This window comes from Trichoplusia ni, chromosome 3, assembly GCF_003590095.1.
Source record: "Trichoplusia ni isolate ovarian cell line Hi5 chromosome 3, tn1, whole genome shotgun sequence".
NCBI lineage: Eukaryota > Metazoa > Arthropoda > Insecta > Lepidoptera > Noctuidae > Trichoplusia > Trichoplusia ni.
The window spans coordinates 846,913-871,353 of record NC_039480.1 but is presented as its reverse complement, the minus strand read 5'-3'; the positions used below and the strand labels follow the sequence as shown (position 1 = coordinate 871,353).

The window sequence follows — 24,441 nt, the reverse complement described above, 5'->3', positions numbered from 1 at the left end:
TGACACTATTTTGAGACCTATTTAGAGCCGGTTCTATTTGTAGTGGTGATTGATCCGAGTTAATATTTTAACCTCAATTGATATGAGGTTCTATATTGGTAATATGTAGTGCGTTTTGAATGGTCATTTAGAATTGTGTCAGTCAAAATTTTAATAGTTTCGATACATATTCTAAAGAAGCTATCCAGCGCTTAGCAGACTTTTATCTTATGGAACAAGCTGATATTTACGTTATAAATGTTCTGTTTTTCAGGGAAAGGAACAACTTTTAACCAATGTAATGAGTCCAGTGATTTGTAGTTCCAAAAAAAATATATCAATTTGTCACATCCAATAATTAAGAACAGATTGTCTCTAAACAAAGATATATCGCCACGAAAGCGTCGCTCCGAGCGATTGTCTCTGCTCCGACATCGGTAATCGTTTCAATGGATTAATTGGCAAATAAAGAAACTACTTCGCTGAATTGATATGGATTTACAACAATTGAACTCGTTGGACAATTGAACTGTCTTAAAAGTGAAATTTCGCTATTGTTGTCGACTCCTATCTTGTTTGGTCACCAATTGATATAATTGGCTGTTAAGCGATTTATTAAACGGGTTTTTACGCATGTGCGATATTCTTTGGATTGTCTTTTTTTCTTGAAATTCGACAAAGTGTCATTTCTACAAATGATATCAAATCTCTAAATAGTAAGTCATAAGACGAAGAACGATTCAACATCAACAAGAGAAGTTTCATTTAATTGTCTATAACTATGGTGCTTGTCTATGATATTTGTGAATAACAGTAAATATATTGCAAGACGCCTTAAAGTATTGCATAAGCCCCACAATCAAATTGAAACATTAATTAAAATAAGCATACACACATATCTATAAAACTTAATTTCACTACAGTCAAACAAAAAACTTAGTCGAAGTAATAATCTAGACAGCGCAAAAAATCTTAATCTGACTGCAGAAATTGTTCATGAGTGTAAAAAACTTATGAATCACCATCAATAGCGAAATATCAAAATTAATTGTTTCGTATATATAAAACAATAATAAAATTGGTGCGCCGGCGCCGCGGACCGTTACCGATGAGATCTCGATTAAGGCTGGTTACACACTGTCGATTTATTTATTTATTGTCTGATCTTATCTGCTTGTATGATATTGGATAGATTTTGTAGCGCCGACTTCTTTTTTTATAGCAGAAATATTATGTCAGATCAAAGATGATAACACGACTGTTAGTTGCAGAATAAACCTTTAACAAATAATTTGAAACGAAAAATGTTAATTACTGAACACGCTTAAAAACCTTGCGTTATTTTATTCAGTACATTAGTGCTATCTAACAAATGGGGATGATGGTAATTTACGAACTGGTTGCGTCACAAGGTCCCCTCTCGTAAACTCCTAAAGCAGTTTATCTTCGTCAATATTGCGGGACTAAATAGATTACCACTTTTTATAGCCCAGTCATCATCCCCATGAAAGTGTTTAACAAAATGTGACCAATATCACATGCAGCTCGATGAAGAAACGAAGACTTTGGTGTCGCTGATCAGTAGACGGTCTAATACGGGGGTCATTGACCAGAACCGGGGGTTATGAGCTGATAAGGGTACGTGGGAGCGGATAGAGAACTCTTTCTGTTATCAGTGAACTGTAAACTTTTACAATATGGAACAATTGAAAGCTGAGATGCGCGAAACGAGTACACCTAATCTGGTGGGTTTTATAACTGAGAAACTAATGAAGAGTTCAAAAAGTGCTAGAAAAAGGCCTACGCTTTAAGAAATCAATCTCATCTATGTGATATTTATGCAATAAGGTAACGACAAACCAATCGGTAACGTCAATAAAAAATCTCAAAGTATGAAATTGACTTTTCGCGTCTTAAATTCACGTGACTTCAATCTGTCATCGCCATACATCCTAGTGATTTTTATGAACTTTACCGATTGCTGGTATTCAAAATGACACTTGGCTAGAGAGGTTGGTGATAAAATCGTGATAACGAAAGAAATCCCATACACACCTACCGCATAATTTAGATTAATTAAAAAAAGACAAAGTAATTTATTAGCAGAGGTCGCTGAACTTATTCATAATAGTCAAGACAATTGAAGACTCATATTCAAATATCATATTACAATCATTAAAGGAAAAGCAACGTTTAATTCATCCTTTTTAGATTTGTTTTATGTCACCGAACTTTGATCCTTATATAGGATGTTGATTTCGTGTTATTATAGTTATAAACTATGTAAGTATATACTGATGAACATGTACGTAATATTTATCGTCACCATATTTGGGCTGTGGTGGTTATAATGTGGATATTCCTCATGTAGGAAAACAAAAATTGTGTTTGATGCCTGACCGATTTCGGCCATTGCGGCTAGTCTCGCAAGACTCCAGCCAGCTGCGCGAGACATAGGTATTATGGTGCACGAGTGTGCGTTAACACAAGTGCACCCTCTGTTTCACCACTTTCATAGCATGTTGGTACGGCAATGCAATACGATAGGGAAGAGGTCAGAAGCAGGTCCCACATTTTACGTGTCTTCCGAAACACGGAGTCTGTGATATTAATTCCTTAAACGCACATCATATTCAAAAAGGCGGTGTGTGCCCTACGATTGAACCTGAGAACTTTAACTTAAAATGTTTTTATTTTAATATGGACAATAGTAATGACTAGTTGCATGATCCAATAATGTCATTTATTATGGAGAAGAACTATGTATCTTATCTTCATAAAATGATGGTTTAGATAGAGTTAACAAACCATAGTTAACTAGTTACTTACACGACTAATATAAACGTTTTATTTTAAGCAACTTTAAATACCAGATCGATATTAGTCCGGTTTCGATATTATCGTTGGTAAATCAAAAAATATCAGTCATTCACAATTTGCAGGTACCTCTAACTCGTTTGACATCATATTTAAAACCACCGTTGTCAAATCAAGTGAACAGTGAAGACTCATACAACGAGCAATTTCGTTTGAGGATTACATTGCTGGCAATGTTCTGTTATTTTTGGTCTTAGCTCTGTTCTACTCCGCAATGTATTACAACTTACCCGTCATTCTCGCGTTTTTAACTAAGACTAAATGCTTTTTGGTAGGTGGTACTCCAGTAACCCCGGATATAATTCACAGCTATCATTTAACATAACAAAAACGTATCAAGATTGTAACATATCCCGATCTGCTTATCCATGTTAATCTATCTGGTCGTTGTGTGAGGCGATACGGCGCCGCGGGGTCGTTGACCCGAGGTTTGGGATCATTGTTACATATGTACCTGTAGGTTAATATGAACAGAACAATAGTGAAGAAATCTATAGTTAGGATTTTTTGTGTATTTTTTTATAGTAATAATTGATTTGGAACAAAGCTGTTAAAATTTTTCAATTTCTTGGTAGTCAATAAAAATCTAGTGGAAACTTAAAGGGCAGGACAATATAATAACCAGTAAAAAATGCTTAGTCGGATATGATTGATTTGAATTTTTTCTCTATAAGTACATACATTAAAAATTTTAAGCGCTGCATAAAGATAGTTAAATTAAAACTGTTTTACCATTTTCGGTCAAATCAAATTTATAAAGCTTCGGCACTCACTCCTGGCAAAATCTCACAAAGTAAACTAAACCTTATAGCCATATAATCATAACATAAACCATAGCTCCACCTAGCTCTATAAACTGCAACTAAAAATCGCAGACGAACAAAACATCCAGCATCGACTTAACGCACTAACACCATAGCGGTCTAACGAGCCAATTACTTGAGAGTTTCCTATCTCTGGCCATCCTCCTTCTACGGGCATCACCTGGTAGCCAGGACAGGTACCTGCTGCCCGCACTACCTTCCGCGTAATGATAAAAACCAATTTAATTGACAAGTCGCGAGTTATGACTGGAATCTATTGAATTTCATGTTTCTATACTCATGGACATTATATTGTACTTAAAAGGTATATCTTTGAAATCGTTATGATTCGTTTTATCGACTCTGTATGATTGATAGTGTTTTATTTTTAGTACAGGTACGAGTTTTCCTGGTACACTATGTATGTGTTCGAGTGATGTGTCACTCTTTTGTAAATAAGATACATTTTTCTCGGAAGCTAATAAACTGACAGAATGGTTTTCGAATCACATTTTAAAGTGATAAAAATATACTAATGACAAATCTAACATGGTTTATATGTCAGTGGAAAATAATTTGTAATTTGTTTTGGGCGAGAACAGCTGAAGATCGACTTCAGTTTCGTGATCGCGGTGGACAGGCTGATGATGAAAGCTCGTAACAACTTAACAATCGAGTGGTTGAGATCACGCCAAACCCACTAAGCACGACGTGTCGAGGGTCCTATCGCTGCGTAGGAAAAGCATTTGTGAGATCTACGATTGCTTGTCCTGAGTTTAGCTGTCTTTGTGCAAGTTTGTCAAGCCCCTGTTAAAGTAGCATGCCATTTTTTAAAACAAAAAAGAAATACCCATGGTGTCAACGACCTTATATTAGCACTTAAATTAACCTATGACCCGTGACCCAAAACGCGCTTAAAAAACCCCAAATCACCCATCACTAAACACCCAAGAGCTAAAACTCCAGTGATTAGTTAATCTCTCATTAAGATCGGGTGAGCCATGACACGCACACTCATTCACTCACTCAAGCAGTATCGTTCATCGTTCATGGTCGCTGGCTTTGATAAATAGACGTCACCCGACATGACAGGCGGGAGGTGCACTGTATGTGATACAGTTAATGCGGATAGCTTGGGTTATGAAAGTGCTATGATGAGTTTAGGGACTAGTGAATTGTCTTGCCTTTGCTTGAATTTTATTAAAGTAATTGTTTATCCAATAATTTTTTTAATACGGCTTTTTGTTTAGAGACTTCCACAATCATTCAAAGCACACACAGATGCAGGACAAGCATTCATGGATCATAAAAACGGTCTTATGCGGGGTCGAACCCGCAAAACGTCGCACACAGTGGATGTGGCGTGGTGAACTCAGCCACTTGGCTATGCACATCAGCATTTTATGTGTAGGTATTGAAAATGCCAAGCTATACCTGTTCTTAAAATTTAATTTTCAAATTAAAGTAATTATCGTCATAAATTCAATTTTACGGACATTAAAAAACATTTAAAATAATTATAAGTGTTTTTGTTAAAAGCACCTAATCACCCTAGACCATTCCAAAACACAAAGTTTATTAAATCGAAGATCCTGAATGAATCAAGAATTAGCAAAAAGTTTGAAAAAAGTGTGCCATTTTATATGAAACTGTTTATTTACGCCAATTACTTAATATCGTTTAGGCTTCATGGAATCCTTTGAGGAAAATATATTCATCGCGATATATTTATGTTGCGGTTTCATCATAAATATATTGCAAGTAGGTAGTCTTCCAGAAACTTCAAATTCGACGAAATGACAACCAGTAACCGAAAATAGCACAGATGACCCAATAATCCGTAAAACCATGACCTATTTACTAAATTAGAGCACAACAAGCAAGTTTCTCCAAAAAACCGCGTACAATCAACAGCAAATGAGTCAGAAACTTGCGCGGGCGCGGGTAACGCGATCCTGCGCTAATTACATCGCCCCATTTGCCTGGAACTGGGCCGATCGCGCAGCTGCGGACGCTCAAAGGAATCGATCGTCCGATTACTACCAATTGAAAAATTGGACGGCAATCTCTTTGATGAAGTACAGTTTTTGAAGTCTCTGACGTCATAGGCTACCAGGAATTCCGGCCAATGATAGGGTAGACTTGTAGGGTAATATGAAAGTTAACGGGTCTCATGGTGTTTCACAATATTGCGATATTAATGCTTTCATTATTTCCTGATAGTGACTCAGTGCGCCTGGAATTTAGCTGTCAAAATGCGCCGTTACACAAATGTCTGAATTGATTAATTTTCACGTTGGGTCTTGGAAAAAAACATAATTACGCTTGTCTATGATCGGGTGTACGAGAGGCATGGGCATTAGCTGAGGGAAATGAGGCTGTTGAGGTTCTCGATATCAAGCGACGAGCATCCTGCCATTAATTATGCACACGCATACAGATTTTTATAAGGACGATTTATACAAGCAACTTTTTTTAAAGTTCGCTCAAAGTAATCAAATGTTTCAAAGGTGAATTGCTTTCTGTATTCAGTACAAGAACAGATATAATACAAAGTAGAGATTATCTGTGAACAGATTCAACTAGATCTGCGACTTGTTAATGCACCCATTATTAAATCTCATTGTGCGGTATGCGGCAGAACAGGATCATTTGGATCCAAGGGCGACGAGAACCTGTCGCGGTGACGGCGCGGCCACATTGTCACTGCCCACCGTACGGTAACGTGTCGGGTTCCAAACTACGTAGACCAGGGGACAGAACGCGGACACTTTCCCGACGATCTTCAAAGACGAAACTTTTGCTATCCTTAACATACTACGACAAAAATCAAACAATTCATAGAAAGGAAGTCTAATCCACATTCATTCATATAATTTTATCGACCGTATTTCCTTTAAGTAAATACTAGAACAGAATCTATACCATTGGAAATTAAAATTGCTGAGCGCGGTTTATAATGCGTGCTGTATTAAATCTACTGCGGCCTCTACTAACATCTTATTATAGGAAACGCCGGGCCTATTAACATAGTCTATAAAATTGCGTCGGTTCATAACTCGCCCGATAATTTGCGCGTGCGCAGCTTTCGCTGCAGGAAGCACAAGTCTTATTACCCGCCGCTTGGTGTTGGTTTATAAAACATGGTGTTTGAACTTCCCCTCCGGGTAAGGCAGTCACGACACTGATCTATGATGACAGAAAATCTATAGGTTCTTGAGCAGCTCATTAACACACAATCAGGGTATATATAAACACATACATGATCTCTGGCACTTATCATCGAAGTAAACATCAAAACAAACTTACAAACAAGTTTTCCTCTTTTGGTAATCTCGTGCAAATTGAAAGCATGACTTAGTATATGACATTAGAAACAAAAGTAACAAGTTATCCTAAAGAACAAATATTTTAGTCATCGAGAAATTGCCATGTATGTCGGAACTGCAGGGTAGCATGCAGGCCCTTAAGCTGTGTGCCAATCAGGTCGGTTGTTTCCGTACTACCGATAAGTACGAGGTGCGAACTCCGATTACTGGACAGATTCCTGTCGGGGGAAGTCAGCAATTACACTGATACCATGGAGCCGTTCGCGCTTACACACAGTGTGCTGGTAACCACGTAATTGTGGACTGACCCGCTCCTTCCAAAGGGTAATTGACTACGTGTTTATGATTAGGCAGACTTGAGCTCCAACGATTTAGAACTCGTTTCTTTTTACACGAAGAACCTAAGAATATCGCGGAGGTCTGCCCCATGGGCTGTAAGTACACCGCGAGCTGCAAGTACGTCGTAAATACGAAAAAGGAATAAGAATCATATAAAATGGAAATATGTTCAACATATTTACTGAATACTTAGAAAATGCTTAAAATCATAGCTTTTATAGTAAATAAACGAGGTAGCTCGTATTTTATTAGTTTTCCATTAGATGCTAAGGTTGATATTAAACGTCTAGTTTTTATGATATGACAATAACTTGTAATATTCAATTTGCGGTAGCGGTCAGCAAATCCATATCAACATAAATAAATCTAAGGATCTATCTTTTCAGAATGAGACGTAAATTTACTTGGTCAATTTATTTGGTAATGATGGAGACAAATTTCAAGCTGAATTTAATTAAATATACAGAATTTAGATGCTAGAAAAAGGCTGAATATGTTCACTACTTAGGCAGCCAAATGGTAAGCCATTACTGGAGGAGAACCTTTTCTTAAATAGTATTAACATACCTTGCTTCTGGGATAGACGCTGAGCACATCAGACCACCACCTGGCCTCCTCGCGGCAAGTGCCCTTGACGAAGGTGACTCTCTCGGGAGCCGTGATGGCCAGGCTGTAGGCATGCCCCGTCACGCTGTCCGCCTCGCTCACCTCCAGCACCGTCGTCATGTCGATGCTGGCTTGAGGGACTGTGTCTGGCTGTGGAAGATAGAAATAAGATTGTTAATGTATCAGAAAGTTATTATTTGGAATGAATAGAGCATTCTAAAGAAGATTTATTTATTGATATGTGAACATCACTGCCCAATTCCGAAGAAAATTTTCGACACCAAAAATCTTTGAGACATTTTAATTTATATTAATACCAATAAAAATATTCAAGGCACTTGTTTTGAAGTTAGTTGAATTGGCAATACAATAATTTCTTCTCATCTTTATAATGTCATTTACACTACTCATCGACATCTCCAACTGAGAGTAACATCTATAAGTAATGGGAACATTAGTGGAACAGCTCCCGTTGGCCGCTGAGATATCGCTGGCTTCAGGTCATTTTTCGCAGTCGCTTTACTAGTCCGATATCGTTGGTCTGCGTCTACTTGCCGAGCTCCATATCTCATGCGGACCAGCGCGATTACTTAGCGCTGTAACTGTCCCTATTAATGACACCTTCGATTTTTAATTGTGTATGTGGTTCTTTTTTATTTTCTTTTACGCTTTTTTTTTTCTTTTTCTGTTGCGTTTATGGTAATGGAAGGTTGTTTAATGTCGTGGAAATTAATATTGGAATGTTGGTATTTTTGTTTGAATGTTTCGTCTTGTAATGTCATGTTCAGTTTATGTTACCAATTAAACACGTGTGTTTTGATAAAAGTTTTGTCAAGAGTTTTTAATCATACTTCAGCTTGTATTCAGAATGGACTTTTGTTTAAAACTATAGCCGGTATAGTTCAAAATTCCTTAATTTCTGAAGTGTCAGTACTTTGATTTATTGAAGAACAACTCCTTCACAGTAATTTAATTAATTCCAACCGCATCCATACCAGCCGTAATACAAGACAGTAATTTTAGCTAGTTAATATTCAACTTAAAAAGTAGTCCATCATTCAAATCAGGAGCACCTAGACTTGAACCTGAGACCGAGCGGTGTTTAATCGGTGCGCCGTGTAATTTAGTACTTAGAGCTCATGACCTAGTGCTTATCCTAGCGGTATGCTGATCTGGCTGGATGCTGTACGGGACTGGGTTTTTAATAGATTTTTGTTTCTTCAAATGATTTTAAGAAGTCTTTGACTAGTTTGGGTCCGAAACTAGTCGGAAGCTCTCGTTGTATCCCCGTGAGTAGTGATCGACAAACGTATGAAAATATTAAATAAACCATTATAATTAGATAATAACTATCGTTATTTTATATTAGTAAAAAGTTCCTACAAAAAAATACAAGTTTGTTATTTCAATCTTCACGGCACTTATGTAATCTAATTAACTGTTTTAGCTATACTTGGATATTGATTTTTTATTAAATTAGTCTAACCTCCTTATTACGGCCATAATTCTTGTTTTTGTGCTTTCCAAATTACATAACATTAAATTCAATCAAAACTCGCTTCTAATCAGTTTAACGTTTGTCTAAACTTACGAAACTCATAGATCAAATTGTGCTGATTTGTGCTATATTCTGTCCTTGTCTAATAACACGCATTAGAAAGAGAGAGAACATTCATTCAGTTTCAAATAAATAATACGTTACAGAACAGATTAATGTACAGACATTGACAATAACATGGTTTAATTTGATTTATAGTATAACTTTCGCCGTTCCCAAGAACGATTTGATTTGAGAGGCTGAAATGCGCGCGCGCAGCCGCCTTACGTCACAGTTACTGCGCTTACGCAGCGGCCACGTAACTGACACTATTTACCGATAAATCATTTTTATTATGAATGAAATTGAAAAAAAAGTTGTAGTAAATTTACAAAGTTAGTAGAAACTTACAAAATTCTGCAGTTTTGACTGAAAAGGCAAGAATGCAGTGGCAATGGCTATGAAATATGTGATCAGATGCAAACGCTGCAAAGAATAAACCGTCCACCAATTTACTGCTATTGATTTGTTCAATAACTGGACATCTTCTATGAATGCAATCATAATTAATATATCCCTATACATATCTACATCTACACAGTGTAATCCCGATTCAAGTTGCACGATATGTGCCAAACACCTTTTAAGGTAAGGCTGTGTGAGAAAGATAGCGCTCTATGACGTATATTACGCCATCTCGCTTACGCCTCTGCAAGAGTCTCAGTGTAGGAGGTATTGGTTGTGCATGAATGGGCGAAACTTCAATACATGCAGAAAACTATTTACATCCGTATTGGGTTCGGTATGGACATCAAAAGGTTTATGGTAACTGTTTTCGAGCTCGACATTGACCATCATAACGGTTCATGTAAGTTTAGTATGTGTTTGTGTCCTAGATCCGCTTTTAAACTGTGGATCGTTATAGTATGTGGTCTTGTGTAAGGACCAACATTTCTCCATGGCTTATTAATGGCATTTAAAAAAAAATATATGAATAGTGCGATGGATGGCCTAGAGAAGGTCATGGTCAAGGTGTCGGACTGGAAGCAAATCAAAACAAATCCATTTATTGGCAGAAGGCGGAGGCCCATGTTCAGCTGGGAACCGCGATAGGCTAATTTTTTTTAACGAAGATTCACTGAACTCCTTATAAAAGCTTAAAATTAAAAATAAACCAGCTCTTATTAACTTAACCCTAAACAACAGATTTTACTTCTATTCCAAACAGTCTTCATTTCAACAGGTAAACGATATTTATCAAGCTATTTTATTTAACAGTTACTCGTGTTAAATTTTATAGGTTTCAGTTTAAATGCTAATTTAATTCTATGCCTGGATTTTATGGAAAACGTTAGTTGAATAGTAAAATAAATAAAAGTGGTGTATCGCCGCGAGGGCCGGGGGAGCAAAACGGCTGAACTGTTAAGTAGTAAAGATAATGAATTATTGGAAACGTGGGGAGTTATAGTTTATCCGGTTTAGGGGTACGCAACCTTTGGTATATACACCGTGATTTTTTAGTCGTCTTACAAAAGCAGCCCAGTTCATGTATCCAATGACTAGAACACGTTCATGATAAAAAAATTGGTATTTATGAGATTTGAATAAATTTAAAATTCAATTTTTATTCAATATTATGATGCAATTCGTAGTTTTTTAGAAACACAGCTCTGTTGCGAGCGCGGTCCGAGCCTTGTAACAATGGTGAGGGGCGCGAGCGACGGCGTTTTTATCATTTTTAAGAGTATACTTCAGATTTCTCTTGTTTAATTTTTCTTCGTGCTTACTATCTTAGTTGATGATAAAAAAATAATAATCGCGCCTAGGGGTATTTTACGTCGGATACATGAACTGGGCTGCTTTTGTAAGACGACTAAAAAATCACCGTGTATATATCTTTTTGTTTGCAATAATTCATTGACAAATTGACATTCAGAAAATAACGACAAATGAAAACCATCTGAATTAAAGGAAAACATTCAGAATCCCTCGCAAGCTTTTATCAAAAAATTACCAGAACACACAAACATAAGTTTTTTTTTAATGTCATCTTCAGTGTTAAATTGCCATTTGAAAACAAAAAAGGGAAACTTTTTTCTATTTTGAAGTATCCCATCGCATTTCAAATGTTTAGTACCTCTGCACTAGTTGTGACTTGAGTTATGATTATTACCGTGATGACAGGACTGGATGGAAAATGGCGTGGTGATTGAATTCACAGTTATTGTCGAGTCCAGGAAAATCATGGTGATGTTTACGACATGATTATTATTTTCACGTAACTTTAGTATTTCTGGACAAAGGTCATTGGGACGATTATGCTGTTGATCATGAAGAAAAAGACGTCATAAAGTTCATATTTCTAATTTAAGTTTAACGTCTACGCCTTAACTTGTTGGCGCCTTCCAGCCATTCTATTTGCGTTTCCACGCTTCCTCTATTAATCCTTAAAGTATTCTAACAATAAACAGAACGGAGCCTTTTCTATTTTCAGCCATCATTAAAATACATACGATATAAATTGTAATAGTTGTCTGGCGCGGTCCTGCTAATGATGCACAAGTTAGCTACACGATGCTCTCACAGCCCGGAAGTCGTATCGTTCGTGACGTCATAAATCTTATGGTGGAACTCTAAACAATTAGCCTTACACCTTTAACGATCCCCGGCCAGGGTAAGCTGACCCCTCGAATTGTTTCGAGATCACATTAAATTGGTTCAGTGCGCGGGCCACGAGGCCTGGACCTCGCCTTAGTTGGCACATTATAGATTTGTCATGCAGTGCCTGTACCGTTGGGTGTCGAGATGATTGGCTAGTTGTACCGTTTGGCCAATATTGGCTGGGTACGCCAATGTTGGAGGGTATTTGATTATAGGCAATGAATTTTACTGGTTCTAATACTGAACAATTGGTGGTAAACTTGATGCTTTTGATGTGCATCATAAATGCGTGAGTATCCTAGTTAATAGCTCTGACGCGCACGGACTAACGGACGGCACCGCAGCTTAGTATGGAGATGACGGATGGTGTGTTACGGCATTCCGGTCAGTCATTAGCGAACATTACGTCTTTCTAGAAAATAGACGTATGTATCGATCTTTGTACTTCCCTGATAGGTTTATTGTTGATGTGCGGCGTCGTTGCTGTCACGTTTTGCATATCCGTATATTGTTGTTTGTAACATTAAAAGACAACCTTAATCTAAAGGCAACCCAAGTCAATGAAATATCAAAAATATTTTTTTTTATCTAAATGTTATATAAAAGAACAATAAACCACTTTAACTACAAAATAGCAATAGTAGAGCACAGCGAGTTATAATAACACATCGCATAATTTAAACCTCAGTGTCAGTGCATTTAACACCGTTATAGTTGTAGGTCGCCCACGCTGCGCGTGCGCATGTCGCGTTTATCCCCAGAGTTATGGACCCCACGCACGCGGCCTGTCAACCCCGCGGGGTCGGGGTTATCTCAACATTTGGGGGTAATGAGACCCCAACGTCATGATACCGAGAGTTATAGGGTCAACGCAAGGAGTTCAGTGTTGTGGTGTTACTAAGATTTTAATTGTGATGTTATCGGCGAAAATTTGTATTGTATTAAACTTCTAAGCTTGCTTTCGATATTTTACTTACTTAATATACCTACGTTAGTAAAGGTTTCTTTTTAATAAAAAAGTAAAATTGTAAGTTACGCTCTAGTAATGAAAATCAATAGTTTCATGTAGCACCAATTAAAAGTCCCTTCTTAGGTAAACACCTCACAATTTAAGCATCTGAGGGAAACATCAGGTGTATCAGCTCGTCGCGTTCTTGTTTGTATCCGGAATACCTCAATACACCAACCACACCTCATTGTGGTTATCGCAATCCTCATTGCTTGTTTAATTTCAAGTTTATAAGTCATGATAACCAGGTAACTGACGGGCAAACCCTATAATTGGGTTTGTTACCCCATTTACGGGGTAATCCATTAGGCTGGCAACTCTGCGTCCGCGTTTCAGAGATTAGCCGTTCCGTGTTAATCAGAGATTGCGGTGTCGTTCGTGTCACTTGGGCTATTTGCGCGTGCGCAAGTTAGGGTTGCCAGGTGGAAACAATAGAAAGCTATTAGCTTGTTTGCCCTTGTGAATCGCCTACTTAGCATATCAAAGGTGCCATTTTAAAGTGTCGTATAGTGTTCTAGATCCCTTCAAATGATAAGCTTAAGAAACGCGTTATCTACAACTCTTCCCGAATTTTTCAAAAACTCATAGTCCACAATTCAAGACATTCATCTCCGATCAAGTCGCGCTAGTTAAATGAATTACCCAAATTCCTAGACAACCCTACCAAGGGGGCGTGGCAGTCTTCGTAGGTGGCGACATATGTAGACCGAGTCGATGCATGTCCGCCTGTGATACGGACTATGTGGTTACATCCAGTAGCGACCATCATCTGACGGCCAACAGACAACGATACCTTTATCTGATATCTGTTATAACTGCGACTTGACGCGTAAACGCTAGCTTTCAAGATTCAATCATTATCTGGGATCTAAGATGAAGAGAATATGTTTTTACAGTAATAATTAAATAATATCTAAACACACATTAGTTCTTTTATTTAGTGTTTTGACTAAGGAGCCTAGTGAAATAGCGTTTTGTTTTTGTTATGCTATCAATAGACAAATGGATATGAACCAAGATATACCTACTGGAAAATTGAAGTCAATTTTAACCAAGTCATAAGTGTTCTGTAGTTTTCAAAAAGTAAACATGACTAACCTCTTTATTTTTAGGGCATTTAAAACATAAATTTCATCAAACGCGACATTACACGCGACACCATGTACTCATAACCATATCTCAAGTCGAAAAATCACCTAATTATAATATTAAAGTATTATTTCCCGTTACCCCACAATATAACTTATTTCTAACGGTTTGTGTACTTTGACGGCGGGCAATGATGCATAAAACACATAAATGGAGCAGTAAGGTGGGCAACTGTAAGGCGTAGCAAAAATTGCAGCTAGCGGTGCCGAACTCACAGCCAGGGACGGCCTGACCTGGGTGCGGTGCAAGTGAGGGGGCAAGCGGAGTTAAACTTACTGGGTTAGGTGTGAGGTGTCTTTAGATTTTGAGGAAATTTTGTTAGATTTTATGAAAATTTTGGGAGATTGCAGAGATCTGGCCAAAAAATATTTAAGGTCTTCAGAAAATTTTGTTTAACTGTTTTTTGTACCTACGGTTCTCATCATACTACAGGAATCAGTTGTATTGTTTTTGTACTGTTTTTGCCACTAAGGATAAGAGCTGTTGCAGAAAGTAAGGTCCTTACCTAATAATTACGTTACATCTTAAAAGTCATTCAGTTTGATGACCTGCGAAAAGAGACTGAAGCAAAAAAGCTTTCAAACAATCTAGGCACTTTAAAATAAATAAGTCTACATAATAATTTGGTCCTGGGCACTTAGGATGTCTTCGCGAAGCCCGAGGCTGACGGTTCTTGATCAAAGGCCTTCTAAAGAATAGGTTGTTAGTACCTTAATATACGGCACTCAAAATATTGTTGTTTGAATTTACCTGCATATGGACTAGTGTAAGAAAATATTTGCCACTCAATGTACCCTAATGGTATAGATAATAAGTAGCTCAAGGAAAGGAGAAGTCAAAGTTGTATAGAACAAGGGAAAAGGAGAGAAAAGAGTTCTACATCAAGGTTGTAATAATGTTAGTGACATTCGAATGTGTTCGCCTTTCCCGTGGACCGCGGCCGATCACATTTCCCCGCAGCTTTGTTTGCATTACAATATTAAGGTGATATCTATAGTTTTTGCGTGTCTAGCGGTGCGCCCGGGGCCGATTCGGATAGACATCGAGAATACCGATCTAGGCTGCGGTCGAACACAAATTGCATGAATTCAGTTGTTTCGTTAATTTGTTCCGTCGGGGAAATCGCTACAGATTTATTTGTGGAACGGGAGTTGTTTTGATTTCCATTGAGTTATTGGTTCGGTGTGATTGGAATCTGGTTTGCTTAGTCCGCGATAATGATCAGTTATTCAATATTGGCGGCTGTTTTGTTTCCGGTAAATAATAGGCCACCCACTATCGCTCCTTAAAGGTGTAAGGTAAAGATATATAATAAGATTATGTCGCGGGGTGGGCAGCATTGTTCTCTTGTTTCCATTGATCGCCATCGATCGTTTTGGCTCTCGAGTAAATGTGTTATCGGATTAAACTATTTAGGGTTCGTTAATTAGTTGAGTTTAACCGCTTTCCTGTCGCATAGTTTGAAAGTACCTGTTTATAGTGAGCGAATTAGATTTGTATGCCTTTACGTTGTCTCTTTAAAATGTTTTGTGACCTCACTAGGGCATGAGTAAGTATCCTAGTCAGAGTTAAAAACAAATAGCCTAAATATCTTACATATTTGGACGAAATGTATCAAATTATCAAAACTCTCTTCTTCTCCAGTCGATGGCACCTTTATTCAAATTTTATGCGCCCAGCAGTTTTCTACATATTCTTAAAGAATCTATGGTGAACAATCATGGTGTACTTTGTGTAGAATATGCGAGACTGCCATAAAAACCCCGTAACCATGGTAATAGGTGATAGCGATCGCGGGGCCATAAAACATGGGCTTGCTTATCTTACAGCACATTATATTGTTTAATATCTGCGTGGGATTCATTTACATAATACAAGCGGTATTGATTCTGATGACAATGCAAACTTGTTTTTTGATTGAGTTAGGCGGAGTGGTGGTGACTGGTGGCCTTCTGGTAGGCAGGTTCGATTACTGTTTGGTATAAATGTTGGTGTGGGCTGATTATGTGTTATAGGTACAGATGATGTTTTCGTTTTCAATGTAACGTTTTTTATATGTAAGTACTAGGTAGTAACAAAGGAGTTTTGATTCTCTTAAGAGTTAAATAGTTTTTTGCATTACCCGAGGGTTAACTGTATTATTATACTTTTTACCAAACCATCTCTGGTTATTTCGAGGAAATATTAAAATACAGAAGACTGCAATAAACAAACTTTCATATGCAGCACGTATGAACGATGACATTCACGAGTTAATCATTCGATTGATAAAGATCTCGATCGCATCGTATTGATTGAATTAATTCGATTTTTAATCGATTCCGATTATATACGAGCGGGTGACGCCCAACAGATTTGATTCATATATAAAAACGATGAATGCTATCAACATTTCAGTTTCAAGTGAAAGTATAATTAAAAAAGTATTATATGTTGATACGGTACAGAGGTTTTATGAACACCTTTATAACAGAATATAGATATAACACTTTAGTGCAAATACTTGTACACAACTAGATAGGAAATCCACAAAAATATCAAAAACAGGCATTGGAACATTCCAGACATATAGTTTCAAACTAAAATAGGTATGCACATAATAAAATAATTTGAAACATCATAACCATGTTGTTGCTTTTAAAAGTTTCTATCAAAACAATGACGACCGACATTTTTCTTTAAAGATACATCCTGTATATTTATTTATCAAAAATTTCATGTACAATATGAAATTTCCTCCAATTATTTCCCAGGTCACACATGATCTACATTTGAGTGCATTTAATTGATGTTACGCGTTGCGCATGCGTGACGCGGCCTTATTATTGCGCCTGATTGCTTATTGTATTGTAATGTGACAAGCCATTATTTGTTACTCGTAAGGTAGGGTTACATACACAGTTCGTCAGCTCATGATTAAGGACTCCGGCTGGGTAAGAAACTAGTCGGGCAATCTCGATAAATACTCATGAGTAAACAATAATTATGCACAAAAGTTATAATATTGGTTTACATAAGTATATTTTTTTTGTAAAAAATTGATCAAATAAAATTAATGTCTCTCAAAAAAATAGCCAAAATAAGTCATTTATGCACAAAGAAAACAACGTTAGCTGTGTCAAAACAGTATCATTGCACGGTAAAAACAATAATATTCTAAACACAAATAATCAAAACATTACATTTGAGCGGAAGTACTAAATAGATTTATAAAAACCGCACCTTAAAATACCAGTGGAAATAATAAGAATGAATGCACATGCTCAACCCTCACTCATAAATGTACTGGAATTCAAACCAGTAACAAAATAAACGACGCTTATAACGACTGACAATTTCCCATTCATAGATCATTACGTCATCATATAGTTCAATTTCCTGTAAAATAAGTAAAATCATAAAAGCCAACGCCACAATCCCACACCTTCACAATGGGGCACAGAGTAAGCACCTCACAGAGACAACACTCCATACAACCCCGTAACTATAGATGCAATATTACAAGCGGTTATTAACAAAACACGCTAGGCTAATTAATTATTCAATCTTAGGGCGACGGCAAAGTGAGTTTTTATGTACAAAAATCTGTAGAGTGTAACATACGGCAAATGTGAGGAATTGAATATGTTGCAGCCGCGCTCTCCTCTATTGGTTTAAACATTTTCGCTCGGTGGAAGGTGTGTGAACCTTAGACATCTATTAGATACGACATTTATTTCATACTCTATGACAGTAGTCCCATTCAAATCAGGCCACGCTATAATGACGTAGTATCCGGCAGGGTAATTACTGTCCACAATGGGCCATTGTCTGTGACAGCGCGACACTTCCGGTCTGGGAGAGCATCCTGCGCGTGCGCCGCTCGTCGCGATACCATCGCATCGTATTGTTTTGTCGGGAGGCGTTGCTATACTACCGTTGTTCTGTTAGGTTCCGATATGGCTTTTCACACCTATTTGATAAGGCTTTTTTCTATGGAAATTGTGGTGATGTCGGTAACGGTATTTATTTGTGTTTTTTTTTAGCTCATTCACATTTATTCTTTGACGTTATGGTTGAGTTTAATTATAGAAATTCAGATTTAAACTGACCGATGCGAATTACAAAAATGACATCCAAAACTGTGAAGAGTACTGCGAAATTCGTCATAACACAGACACAAACAGACAAAACTTAGGATTTAAATCCTCACGAAATTCCCTGGCAATAGAACGTAGATTGCTTAATCACCACTAACGCAGGACGACTAAGCGCCAGGTTAATGCCTGACATAGTTCAGTAAGCTAATTAAAGAGGATGAGCTGATCGGTGGCCACACGAAGTGAGCGACACCGTTATAAAGCAAAACGTTTTAATGAAACCTCAAAATGCCTGCCAGTTTTGAAATACCTCCAAATCATTACACTAAAGGGATAATGTGGAGAAATAATTAAATTAATGCATACAAACTTATAATCATGGAGCAACACACACACATAGATACACCTTGTTTGAATCTAGCTCCTATCAGCTAAAACAAAAAAGCAACACAGAATCACAATAGATAATGTAAACAGAATGTATTTATCTAGTCCTCCGCCGTCTTGTGTGCGGTCTGAGGTCCACTAAAAGCATGTTAATTTGAATTAATTTAAAAATATCTGAGCTTGATCATTGTATAGTATTCCCTATAATTGGATACGAGATAAAGGGTACTTTATGAGTCGTGTAGTCACTTAGTGCTTGCAAATGTTCGTGTGAGTACGCGCCCGGTATCCAGGAATGTACGGGATTTGTGTGTCCCTCGCATGATTCATTCTAATTATTTTAAAGGACATTTTATTGTAATGTTCGCCTGGGAACGGTTTATGTGGTATTGGAAAGGACCGTTTGTTTAATGAGCAGACTTGAAGTTTTACTTTATTTATTTATTGAATCAAAATGGATTAGCATGGAAAATATTAAGGAAGCTTATTGCGTAACAAAAGACAATTATATTTACGTAATAAAATGTTTTTAATCAAGGACAGGATAATCAAGTACTGTAATACTAAGCTTAATAGTATTACAAAAAGAAACCTGACTAATTTGCAAAATAGTGGCGTTCACATCGAAACGGCGATGTGCCAATAAACAAAACAAAACCCGTCAATAAAAATAATGTGAAATCTATGCAATAATACATAAATCTATATTTTTTATAATAAATTAACATAAGAAACACTATTTGGTAATGTTCGCAAAGTATTCTTTTATCTTGTAACATTTATCTTGTGTCGAACTACGATTTTTAAAGGTTAAAAGATACTGGTTTACAAATTGTGGTGTATTTACAAATAAATTGGTAACGAATGTACTGATACATCGAGATATTCTCTTGGATGTCCGATTTGTATCTGTAGCATATATACATGTAGTTTTAAGGAAACGTGTAAAAATACTTGTAAATTGAGTGAGACTACTTTTTCGAGTTCTTTACGTGCTTGCCTCAGTCTTTTACTAGCATAGTTTTGGTTAAAGTATCTTGCATGATGTAAAAATCAATTTCTTGAAAAATCATGAATGGGTTGTAAAACCTTTCAATCACTTTAAATGAGTCAAACTTATCAATATTTATTTGAAACATTAAAGACACTGGTATTATAAAAAAAACGATTAGTTCTTTATGAAAATGATGACGCCCAACTTTCCAATAAACATTTCTTTACTATCACTGTTATGACACATTACACGGTATGTTCACACCCATTTCTCAAAACCAATTTCGTAGGTATTCAGAAGAAAGCGCGTGAAATGTGTTTCCGTTTAACCAGTTGTCAAACAAGGATAAAATAAATTGCTTCAACGATTTCTTGATTGACGATGTGTTCGATTGTATTCTTTTACCAAATACGGTGTTTTGTTTGGTTCGTGATTTATCTATCTGCGTGTATGCTTGCGCATATCGTGCCTATATCAATTAATTATTAAGATGGTAAAAAATAGGGTATTTAAAGGTTTTCCAAAAAATATTGGTTACGTATTTCTTTTATACCGTAAACAAAAAATGAAGAGTATACTAGTACGATTTTTACTAGCAAGCGATTATACTAGCCACCACTGCCATGGAATTCATCATCTTACGTGCTTTAAATCTTCCTAATTATGTGATAGAATGACAAACACGTGTTCAATGTTTTGCTTGACGGACTACTTCGATTTTTCTAATTAAAAACCTTATTGACAACATTTCATCACATACTAAACGCTATAATCCTATACCACATGCATATGCTACAGTTTGAATGGCAAGTTTAAAAAGAGTCTATCAGAATGTTAGTGGCAGAGGCTCGCGGTGTCTGTGCGTATGTGTCACGAAGTACAGTAACCAGTTTTTACCATGTGTTATGCAGATTACCGGGGAACAGTTTACGTAGTACCGCCGGCTATGTCGCCTGCCCGCAGCGCTAATGGCTGCCGATGTGGTCTAAATCAAGATATAGATTTAAATGTATCGTAATTCTATGTATTCTTAATTTCTCGGATATAACGAAATTATTGAAGTATTGATGCGGTTTATTTAAGAGAGGTTACATTTCGCTTAATAAGATTTTGTAGCTCGACTTGCACAATAATATACGAAATATTATTGACCCAGACTTGTTGAACATGATCTATGAGAACGCTAATGTGTACATAATTCTTGAGTAATTTGAAATAGCTTTCGAAATACTGTTTGGTATTTATACTATTTAATAATCGATTATCAATGTAAAAACTATAGATTACCTAAGTGGGTATTTTTTTTTAACTAATAAGGCAAGACATACCGCTACATCGTATAACTTGTCTTCCTCGCCACGGCGCGGCGGCGCGGCGCAGGCCACAAGGCCCGCCTTTTGCCGTTTCCATGACGACGTTTTAGAGCGAATGCCGACTCAAATCACTATTTATTAGTCGTGTTATTTCGCAACTAAACATACCCTAGGAAAACCTGCAAAGGTCTTACTTGACTGCCATCCTCAGAGAGATTGGCGTCTGCCTCTATTTACTTAGAACCTGCGGCGTAAATTATAATGTGGACTCGTTTTAATAAACTCCTTCCTTATTTACTAGGCTCAGTGCCAAGTTCTGCCTTCATTAGACGTGAGACCATCTCATTAGCTAATGAGAAGTATATTTTTAAGTTGTCGTTATCAAAATATCGATCTTAAGAAATCGTTTTGAATTGTTTTCTCTTTAAATGTCAGTTATCTGTAATATCTTAATTAACAATATGTTGTGTATATAATTATACACTTAAAGTATTTTTATACGCCTTTTGATACTGTTTTCAAAATGTTTACGTTTTTAAGTGAAATTACAATAATACACTTGTAATTATGCACTTAATTAATATATTTAGGTACATAATACATTCATTTCATTTTATTATGAAATTCATTAATTAAAATGAAAGTTTTAAGACTATAATCAGTGATAAGTTAAAAGTATAATATTTGCACAATTAAATAGTTAATTTTATTTTGTGTTTATAAAACTTTCATTGACTAAGCAAGAAACAGTCTACACCAACACTTTCTGGAAGCGTCGCACTCGAACGCATTAGTTTTTTACTCCCACAGAGTAAAAACGGCAATTGCATTTAAGTGCGAGTTGCGAAATGACAAAACTAAAAAAGTCGATAGGTTTCTTGTATCGACGCAAAGTGAACAAGAGCTGTCTTTAGCCCAGATCTAGATAATCAGTGCGACAGAACTGACAGATCACAGATCACAACACTAACACTTGCACGTAAGCTTTAGGTGCGTGTACTTTCAATAATTATGTTGATCAGTGTAATGGAAATAGTTTTTTAATGTATGCATTAAATCCAATCTATACTAATATATAAAGCTGAAGAGTTTGTTTGTTTGTTTGTTTGAACGCGCTAATCTCAGAAACTACTGGTTCAAATTGTTCAAATGTGTTGAATTGACCATTCATCGAGGAAGGTTTTAGGCTATAAACCATCACGTTGCGACTAATAGGAGCGAAGATACCATGGAAAATGTGGAAAAAACAGGGCAGATATAAATCATAACTTATATCTTCTAACCACGCGGACTAAGTCGCGGGCAACAGCTAGTGTTTTATAAATGCTGTTACGAACAAAAATCTATCTTTTTATTCAGCTGCGAAGCTTCAGATTCTTTTTTTTATTTTAATTCTTTTAACTCCATTGCAAAGCTAGAAACGCTAGAAAAATAGCTACTACTTTTACTAGTAGAAGTCGCTTCAGATTTCACAACATTTTTTTAATGTGAAGAAGTTACTAACTTTCGCCTTATAGTATTATTGTGATCAGATTACCGAAATTCAGGATGTAAAGTAACCTTTCAAATAAAAGTGAAACCTTCACATAAACATCTAGCTGTCATAACATAGTATTTCACATCATAAATTGGGTAATACAAGATACAAGCATATGAGATATAACATAACACATGTAACTAAAGGGGGTCAGCAGTCTCACGGGTGTTAGGTGACAAGTGTGATCACTGCACCGTGGTTAAGGGGACTCAGTTTAGTCATAGTTCAAGTCAATTATTTTACAAAAGTGTTTTTGAAAATGTAGTATTTTGTTTTTAATCTTAATGTGAGGCAATTATTCAATGTAGTAATTAAAACGTCTAACTGTTACGGTTTATTAGATTCAGTCTAGTGACGTAGGACGGTTAGACGGACGGAGGGACGAAAAAACAGAGTTAGCAAAATTATTATTCCGTTTTGTTACGTCTTATTTTATTTTACCCTTTGGTTACTAAACAAACAATACGTTTTAGAAACTACTTTCAAAGAAATAAAATACAGTGTGAAAATTAAGCCCTTAAAATTAACTAAAGAGTAAAAGAACAGTTTTCACTTTCTACAGTTATGAGGTTGAGTTCTTGCGAAAAGGTTTTCTATTTCAAAGTGTTGTAAAGTTGTAATGGTTAGTCAGTGAACCGGCGGCGCTCGTTGTAGCGGTCTATTACATCTGCTAATTATTTAACCAATGATGCGTGCACTGTAACTGATTGTTATTGCTAATAGAATTATAGTAAATTGAGGTTGTAATTAGGACAAAGAATATCTCGACAGTTTGAATGTTTAAGTAAGTTAACGAGAAATTAAAAAAACTTAGTTTGTCATATACCATCAATAAATTCAGATTATCATATATCCTGGGCCTTTCCCTAGTTCTGAAAAAGCCAAGGACCAGATACCTTTTCTTTTCGTCCTTCACCTTTAGGTCATTGCCCCATAGGAACCGGAACAACTATCACCAACTCATTACGAGACAGCTACTTCAATTTTAAACATCCGAAAATCAAACAACATGACTAAATTGTACGGTTCTTCAAAGTTCATTGACCATATAAGGGCAGACACAGCAATAGGCCTTTTAGAAGCGCGTGCGCAACTTATTTTAATTCACAGTTACTTCTGATCAGTCCGATTTCGTCACTCGCCGAGTAACCACTTGAAAAAGTGCGACATAAACTGTCGGATTACGCGTAAAACTGTAAATGTCATTACGGAGAGTTATTTGACGTGCAAATTACTGAGCTAGGGTTGAACGGAATGAAGGTGTCTACTAAATTATTTTGCTTTGAAAATAATATATAAATAAGTATGATTTGAGGTAGGTAAATTGGATTAATAAGCAGGAATTCATAGACCGTTATGTTTAGGAAAGCGAAAATGAAAGTTAATGATTTTTGGTTTAGTAAAAGTAAATTAAAAGTTCGTGATGTAATCATAAATAATATAACTTTTTAATTTATTAAATATTTTAGCTTTTGAAACTGATATACTATTCAAAGAAACAAACGCGTCATCAACATGTAAGTGTACCAGCCCTACACAAAATAATAAGACCGGCACTCCAACAATCTCGTTCTCGAATGAATGAACGAACCATTTCGAAATGATCGAATCGTTGAGAGTTACGCAACCAATACATGTCAATATTAAGTTCTGAAATCAATCTTGTTGTGTTTATCAACGGATATATTTCTTAAACAAGATAACAGTTAGATAACACTAAGTTATCTAATAAAGCTGCGCGCAGATAACGTAATTCTTTTTAATCTGTGCTTTTTCCCGCGCGTGGGAGCCCGCGCCATTGTTGTGTCACTTGTCAATAATTATTATGGCTACACTTTCAAT

General features: G+C 36.5%; 1 protein-coding gene across 7 annotated transcripts in view; it reads right to left on the bottom strand.

The window, feature by feature from the left end:
* The window catches only part of LOC113508798 (protein outspread), a 230,798-nt gene that overhangs the window by 18,972 nt on the left and 187,385 nt on the right, over positions 1-24,441 (bottom strand). For 5 of the 7 annotated variants that reach the window (XM_026891912.1, XM_026891913.1, XM_026891915.1 and 2 more), the window contains one exon: positions 7,895-8,083. In XM_026891912.1, the coding sequence (XP_026747713.1) occupies positions 7,895-8,083 (189 nt within the window). Of the gene's footprint in view, positions 1-7,894; positions 8,084-23,495; positions 23,997-24,441 lie in introns of those variants that run through there. The other 2 variants (XM_026891918.1, XM_026891919.1) reach the window with 2 other exon arrangements.